The sequence below is a fragment of the Barbus barbus genome (genome assembly GCF_936440315.1).
Source record: "Barbus barbus genome assembly, chromosome: 12".
Lineage (NCBI taxonomy): Eukaryota > Metazoa > Chordata > Actinopteri > Cypriniformes > Cyprinidae > Barbus > Barbus barbus.
The window spans coordinates 33,154,973-33,163,225 of NC_136740.1; the positions used below are offsets into that span (position 1 = coordinate 33,154,973).

Sequence of the window (8,253 nt, forward strand, 5' to 3'; positions counted from 1 at the left end):
ACATTTTACTTGCATTATATTACTCAATTCTATTTAACCTTTTGACCACCAGATGGCCACAAAGTACAAAAAAGCCCTAACCCTAATCTACTGTGTTGTTTGTTTAGCACATTGACTGATTTCAGAACAGCACAGCTTTAATGTCTTTCTGAATGTCAGCTGAAATCCGTGTCAGATGAGCAGATAAATAAATGTGCCGTGTATTAGGGACTGGTGTAAGAGTAAAGCTCGAGTCTGGGATAAAGGATATATTTCTGTGAAATCCTCAACAGAGCTTCAGTGGTCATGTTGTGGAACAGCATCATCTTCCCACATTTACACTGATGTGATGCTGACAGCTGATCTGAAACAGAAAACACAGTATATTTGTGACGTGAAGTATCCATTTACAGTGTATTAAAAATATTTGCACACTGATATATTGATTTATCTAAAGAATTCTGGTGGGTGAAGTATAACACTTGCGGAGAAATACACTGTTCTGATTCTGCTTTCCTGAAGTTGAACACGTGTTTGTCCATGTTTAACAGCGGTGTCTAAGCAGCCACAGACTCTTAAGCTGTTTATGAGCTGATAACATACATCACTGACACACATGCTATAATACCTTCCCAGCTGTGAATCTGAGTCTTCAGTTTGTCTGCGATCTGGTCCATTTGACTGAAGTCTTCTGCATAGTACATATGTTTCTGCTGCAGCTCTGAAGCTATAAACTTCAGCTCTTCTTCTGCAGTCTCTCCCACAGCCACTGCATATAGAGCAATGCCTACAGAAATAGAGAGTTGAGCTGGTTTGTCGGAACTGAACTCTGTCTTGTTATTTGGAGACATTTATCCATTTATCACATGTTAGAATGGCTTTATGATCAAACATTCATCAATCAATTGCATGAGGTGCATTTCCTTCTCTGTCCACTAAACTCATCTATCAAAACTTAATATGTGAATGGAATTCAGTATTTTTGATTCTCCTTAACACATTACTGGGAGTCTCTAATAATGTGATCTATCTGTCGAACCATCAGCTTTGACCTTGCTGGCCCATTTGTGCACGTTGTCTTGAGAGCGTCCATCTGTAAACACAACAGCGACCCTCTGCGCTGTTCTGCTGCTGTTCCTGAAGCTGTTCTGGATCAGGTATTGCAGGGCGACGCCGATCATGGAGCCACGGCCCATATAGTGGATGGCTGCAATGGCCCGCTGGAGCTCGCTAGCGCTGGTGTACTGGCCCAAAGTGAACTCGCTGCGGACTTTAGAGGAGTACTGGAGCAGCCCGACCCGAGATCCGGCTAGCAGAGAGCTCACCGTTCTGCTCACAAACCGCTTCAGGAGATCAAACCTGGTAAGGCCCAAGTGTCTGGAGCCACTAATGACAAACATGAGATCCACAGGTCCACGTTTACAATCCAGACCTGCAATAACCATTGTTTTAAATGTATTAAACTTGCTTATTCTTGCAGAGAGAAGAGCAAGTAAAAACAATGAGAACCCTTTTTAGTAATGTGGCCAAACTATATCAAATTATATTCACCAAAAAAGTATTTGAACTGAAAATATGATGATTCACTTCATAATTTGTAATGTTATATCAGTGTGATTCAGTTTAAAGAGCTGCTCAGACTGTGGCTGTATCAGACTGTGAAGACACATTAATGAGTTCTTTTTGAGTGACAAAATAATTCTGTGAAAAGCACTTGTGCTCATCACACGTGTCTGTCATGTTCTGAGAGCTGAAGAGCTCGGGTCACGAATGCTTTGCTTTCAGACAATCAGAACACAGCAGTGAAGAAAACCAACACTTACCACATGCTTTACCATCTGAAGCGAGTGAGAAACCTTTCCTGCAGCGGCACTTGAATGAGTCGTCTGTGTTTACACACTCGTGTTCACACTCGTGGATTCCTGATGCACACGGATCAGATCCTGAGGAGACCAGAGCAGAGACGCTGATCAGTATAACATCCTTCATCAGTATGAGTTTCCTAAACATCTAAACCAGGAGACTTCAACTCAAACACATCTGAACTAGACAATACGTTTTCAGGATTATAATATAAACAATATGTCTTCAGGATGATAATGGCGTATGCGCCTGAGCCCCACGGGCAGGTGGAGGTTTATTTCACCTTTTTATTATCTTTTTACAGTGGAAGTGAAGGCAACAGATTGACCTGCACACAGCTTTGAGTGGAAGACAGAAACCAGTTTTTCTATCTGGCTGAAACTGGCCACCAGATGCACGTGTTCTGTGTGCGGTTCGCTGCTGATGGCCTGCAGAATCAGAATCAGAATGAATCAGAATCAGAATGAGCTTTATTGGCCAAGTATGTTTACACATACAAGGAATTTGTTGTAGTGACAGAAGCTCCACAGTGCAACAGAAAGACAGTAACAGGACAGGACACAGGTAATAAAACAAAATAACAAGAAATAGCCAATAACCAATGTACAAAGCAGCAAAAAAATAAAAAATACACAATATATAATATATAATATAGGCGACTATGTATGTACAGGTCAAGTATGTGCAAATTAGAAATGATAAAAATAAAAATAAAATAAAGTAAAGTAAGTCGTGACGTATTGTCAAGTATGGTGACCCATACTCGAAATTGGTGCTCTGCGTTTAACCCATCCAAGTGCACACACACAGCAGTGAGTAATGAACAAATGCGCACACACACACACACACAGTGAACACACACCCGGAGCAGTGGGCAGCCATGCTGCGGCGCCCGGGGAGCAGTTGGGGGTTCGGTGCCTTGCTCAAGGGTACCTCAGTCGTGGTATTGAGGGTGGAGAGAGCGCTGGACATTCCCTCCCCCCACCTACAATTCCTGCCGGCAACCTTTCGATTACGAGTCCGACTCTCTAACCATTAGGCCACGACTTCCCCCTAAGTGAGTGTGGTGAATGGATAATGAATTAGTGTTCATGAGATGTATTGACTGAGGGAAGAAACTGTTCCTGTGTCTGGTCGTTCTGGTGCTCAGAGCTCTGTAGCGTCGACCAGACGGTAACCGTTCAAAGAGGTTGTGTGCTGGATGTGAGGGGTCCAGAGTGATTTTGCCAGCCCTTTTGCTCACTCTGGATAAGTACAGTTCTTGGAGAGTGGGGAGGGTTGTACCAATGATTCGCTCAGCAGTCCGGACTACCCTCCGTAGTCTTTTGAGGTCAGATTTGGTAGCTGAGCTGAACCAGACAGTTATTGAGGTGCAGAGGATGGATTCAATGATGGCAGAGTAGAACTGTTTCAGTAAGTCCTGTGGCAGGTTGAACTTCCTCAGCTGGCGAAGAAAGTACAACCTCTGCTGGGCCTTCCTGACAATGGAGTCAATGTGAATATCCCACTTCAGGTCCTGAGAGATGGTGGTGCCCAGGAATCTGAATGACTCCACTGCAGTCACAGTGCTGTTCATGATGGTGAGTGGGGGGAGAGCAGGGGGGTTTCTCCTGAAGTCCACGATCATCTCCACAGTTTTGAGCGTGTTAAGCTCCAGGTTGTTGAGACTGCACCAGACAGCCAGCTCCTTAACCTCCTGTCTGTAAGCAGACTCGTCACGTCCTGGATAAGGCCAATCAGTGCGGTGTCGTCTGCGAACTTCAGGAGCTTGACAGAGGGGTCTTTAGATGTGCAGTCGTTGGTGTAGAGGGAGAAGAGCAGTGGGGAGAGAACGCAGCCCCGAGGAGCTCCAGTGCTGATGGTGCGAGTGCTGGATGTGAATTTGCCAAGCTTTACTAACTGCTGTCTGTCTGTCAGGAAGCTGTTGATCCACTGACAGACGGAGGTGGGGACGGAGAGCTGAGTTAGTTTATTTTGAAGGGTTTCCGGGATAATGGTGTTAAAAGTAGAGCTGAAGTCCACAAACAGGATCCTCACATAAGTCCCTGGACTGTCCAGATGCTGCAGGATGAAGTGCAGTCTCATGATGACTGCATCATCCACAGACCTGTTTGCTCTGTAGACAAACTCCAGGGGGTCCAGTAAGGGTCCAGTGATGTCCTTCAGATGAGCCAGAACCAGTCTTTCGAATGATTTCATGGCTACAGACGTTAGGGCCACAGGTCTGTAGTCATTAAGTCCAGTAATTTTGTGTTTCTTTGGGACGGGGATGATGGTGGAGAGTTTGAAGCATGAGGGGACTTCACACAGCTCCAGTGATCTATTGAAGATCTGTGTGAAGATGGGGGCCAGCTGATCAGCACAGATTTTTAGGCAGGCTGGTGACACACCATCTGGACCAGGTGCTTTTCTTCTTTTGTTCTTCCTGAAGACCTGGCACACATCATCTTCGCTGATTTGAATTGTAGGTGTGGGGGAGAGAGGGGTTGCTGGAGGTGTGAATGGTTGTGTGGAGGGGTGTTCTGGGCGGGTGTCGGGTGATCGTTCAAAACGACAAAAGAACTTGTTTAAGTCGTCTGCCAGGTGTTGATCCTCCAGAGTGCTGGGGGGTGGTGTTTTGTAGCTGGTGATGTCCTTCAATCCGAACCACACTGAAGCAGGATCACTGGAAGAGAATTTGTTCATTTTAATTCCTCTTTGCCACTCTGATCTCCTTTTCTAGTGTGTATTTGGCCTGTTTGTACAATACTTTATCCCCCTTTCTGTGAGCATCTTCTTTGGCCTGACGGAGCTGTCTGAGTTTGGCAGTGAACCATGGTTTGTCATTGTTGTAGAATAGATGAGTCCTGGTAGGAATGCACATGTCCTCACAGAAACTGATATAAGATGTTACAGTCTCTGTGAGCTCGTCCAGGTCATTTGCTGCAGCTTCAAAAACAGTCCAATCAGTCAGGTCGAAACAGGCTTGTAAATCCCGCTCTGTTTCGTTAGTCCATCTTTTAACAGATCTTAATACAGGTTTTGCAGACTTAAGTTTCTGCCTGTAGGATGGAATAAGATGAACCAAACAGTGATCAGAGAGTCCTAAAGCTGCTCGTGGAACAGAGTGATATGCGTCCTTTATTGTTGTGTAACAGTGATCCAATATATTACTGTCTCTGGTGGGACATGTGATGTGCTGTCTGTATTTTGGCAGTTCACGGGAGAGATTTGCTTTATTAAAGTCCCCGAGAATGATTAAAACAGAGTCCGGGTGTTGTTGCTCACTCTCTGTGATCAGATCAGCAAGTTTCTGTAAAGCTGTGCTCACGTGCGCTTGCGGTGGAATGTAGACACTCACGAGAATGAACGAGCAGAACTCCCGTGGCGAATAGAACGGCTTGCAGTTAATGAAGAGCGTTTCTAGATCTGAGCAGCACATCTTCTTTAACACAGTTACATCTGTACACCACCTTTCATTGATGTAAAAGCATGTCCCGCCGCCGTGCGATTTCCCTGTTGATTCTGTGTCCCGATCTGCTCTGATCAGCTGGTAATTAGGCAGATGAATCGCACTGTCCGGTATGTCGCCATTCAACCAGGTTTCCGTGAAACACAGAGCAGCAGAGTTAGAAAAGTCCTTGTTTGTCCGGGGGAGCAGAAGGAGTTTGTCCGTTTTGTTGTGTAGAGAGCGGAGATTCGACAAATGGATGCTAGGTAACGCCGTTCTAAATCCGCGCTGACGAAGTTTCACGAGCGCGCCGGCTCGCTTTCCCCGCCTGCGCCTCCTGTAGCAATGTCCAGCAAAACGTCCGAAAAATCAAAAACCGGTAGAAGATTTTGTGGTGTGTTCTGCTGAATGTTCAGCAGATCATCCCTGGTAAAACTGAAAAAACAAAAAACAGGAAAAACTAACAAAACCAAAACGAACACTGAAGAGCAACGCACAATAGCTGCCATCAGCGGCGCCATTTTGGAGTCATTGTCCAAAATCTGGTGTGGACCAGAGTCACCAGGTCCACACGGCCGACTCCCACAGCGAAGATCTCTATCCCGGCCCACCGCGCTCGATCCGCTTCCTCCTCCACAGAGTCCTGCGGCCGGCCATCAGTCACCACCACAGCGACACGAGGCACCTGCATGTGGACGGGCCGCGCACCGTGAGCCGGAGAAAACGCCTCCTCGCGCGTGAACTGCAGCGCTAAACCCGTCATGGTTCCTGACGCCAGGTTCTCCATGCGCTCCACAGCACTCAACATCAGCTGCTTCTCAAAGTAACTGTTCAAGAAGAACTCATTCTGCACTACGCTGCCAAACTGCACCAGTCCCACGCGCGTCTCATTGTGACCCACGTTCAAGAACAGCAGCAGGTCCTTGATGAAGGTCTTCACCTGCTCATAGTCTTCAGGCCGGACACTGCGAGAGCTGTCGATTGCAAGCACCAGGTCGAGCGGCCGCCCTTCACAAGAACCCTCTGCATAAAAACAACAGCATGCAGTTCATGCAGAGAGTAACTCTTTCAGCACGCTGTAAAAGACTGAATCACAGTATCTCTGTGATCTGAATACCTGTGCTGTTTGTGTCTCGCGGTGATAGTTTGCTGGGACACACAGCACAGCTCCAGATGAGAAGCAGAATAAAAGCTGGGCTCTTCATTTCAGAGAGAAGAGATTCCTTCAGCTAGAGCCACACAACCACAGTAAAGCATGATTAGATGTTTCAAATATGATAATGCATGTTAAAAGGACATAACAATGGGACATTTGATTCAAAATCTGTACCGTCTGTTAACAACAAAATATGGCAATATCCCACGTTCTGCATGTGTAAAAGTGACATAATGCCTAATGTTTGATAGATAAAAAAGTATATCAGCGTAAATTATGATAGGTTCATAAACAAACATTCCAGTGTAAAATAGATGAATAGTAATTGTTACGTGCCGCGTGTGTTCTACATGCACGCAGCTAACAGATGTTAGACACACTAGATAAGAGGTGAGTGCCGTTTTCTGTATTTTTGTTTGTAGTTAGTGTCGTTTAGTTGTAGCGTCGCATACGTTGAAGAATTCGAGTTTGCTTTCTACATTTTTCTTTGGTTAGTTAGGTTGGAGGTTTTTTGGGAACTTAGAGCAATTTATGTTTTATTATTTTTATTGATTTGGCATCACCTTCGTTCCACCATTTTCTTCCTAGTTTAATGTTTTGTATGCCTTGTATATAGCTCACACATTGTTTAGTGACTTTGGCTTAAAGAAATTAAAACATTCAATTGAATTAAGTGTTCTTGATGCCTGATTCTTTCTAAAAACTCTTCCCTTACAGTAATATTAAATAAAGAACATTATTAAATTTTAAATGTTGCGTTTCAACCCCTAGACCTTTAAAGATCGTAACATTTAATGGGGGCTCGTCCGACATCAATTAATGATCTAATAAGCATATTTCCCGTGATATCTAATATTGCTGCGGTAGAGAGTAGAATGACCGTGGCTTTAGTAATTTGTTGGAGCATATTTCTTTGGGCGTGACTGGTTGACCGAATGGTCGGAGTGCGTTTCGGCGTAACTGTGGCTGATTTTGATCTGGAGACTTTTGTTAGTGCACCGTCTATCGAGAAGCTTGATAAATGTCGAAAAAAAACGATTTGATAACCATTGCGGCTCATTATCAAATTTCGGTTACAACGCAGCAGCTGAAAAGAGAGATAAAGAGTGCTGTCATACAAAGGTTGGTGGAAACAAAGGTTTTGATGTTGCCTACAAGGGTCGAGGAAGAATCTCTCAGAGCCGATGTTCAGGTGCCGTTGTTTGGTGAGGAGGAGCAGAGTGGGGATGCTGTGGTAGAGGGTTCCGAAGCCAAAGCTTCCCTGCCGCCCTTTGGACCTTTTTCTCTGACCTCTATGGGATCTGGAGGTGATGCGCGACTTAAAGTTCGTTTGGCGCGTGTCCAAATGGAAGCACATGAAAAGGCAGAAGAACGTCAGGCTGAGATGAAGTTACGACTCGAAGTTCGTAGATTGGAGATTGAGGCGGATAAACAGGTTAGACTGCGTGAACTTGAGTTGAACGCAGCTAAGAATGTACCTGCCTCATTTGTTCCATTTGTACCATTGCATATCGCTGGTGCTCCGTTGGGGCCTGGATCGCCGGTGACCACCTTTGATGTAAGTAAACATATCTCTCTTGTTCCGCAATTTCGTGAAACAGAAGTTGACTCATATTTTAGTGTGTTCGAGCGTATTGCATCAGCACTAAATTGGAAGTGTGGCCTTTGCTCTTACAGTGTAAATTAAATGGTAAAGCCCAGGAGGTGTGTGCAACTTTATCCTTAGAGGATAGTTTAAATTATGATATGGTAAAAGTTGCAATCCTGCGTGCTTACGAGTTCACAAAAAAGTCCATGCTTCTAGTCAAACATTTGTTGAATTTGC

At 45.0% G+C, this 8,253-nt stretch overlaps 1 protein-coding gene across 1 annotated transcript; it reads right to left on the minus strand.

The window, feature by feature from the left end:
• Positions 1-203: 203 nt before the first annotated feature.
• On the minus strand, positions 204-6,660 carry LOC306878597 (cartilage matrix protein-like; the record flags this gene model as incomplete). The annotated part of the gene is made up of 8 exons (XM_079431019.1): positions 204-343; positions 608-766; positions 1,019-1,411; positions 1,803-1,922; positions 2,171-2,270; positions 5,835-6,295; positions 6,390-6,501; positions 6,637-6,660. 8 exons carry the CDS (start codon positions 6,658-6,660, stop codon positions 204-206), a joined length of 1,509 nt encoding a protein of 502 aa, XP_079287145.1.
• Between the last annotated feature and the right edge of the window lie 1,593 nt (positions 6,661-8,253).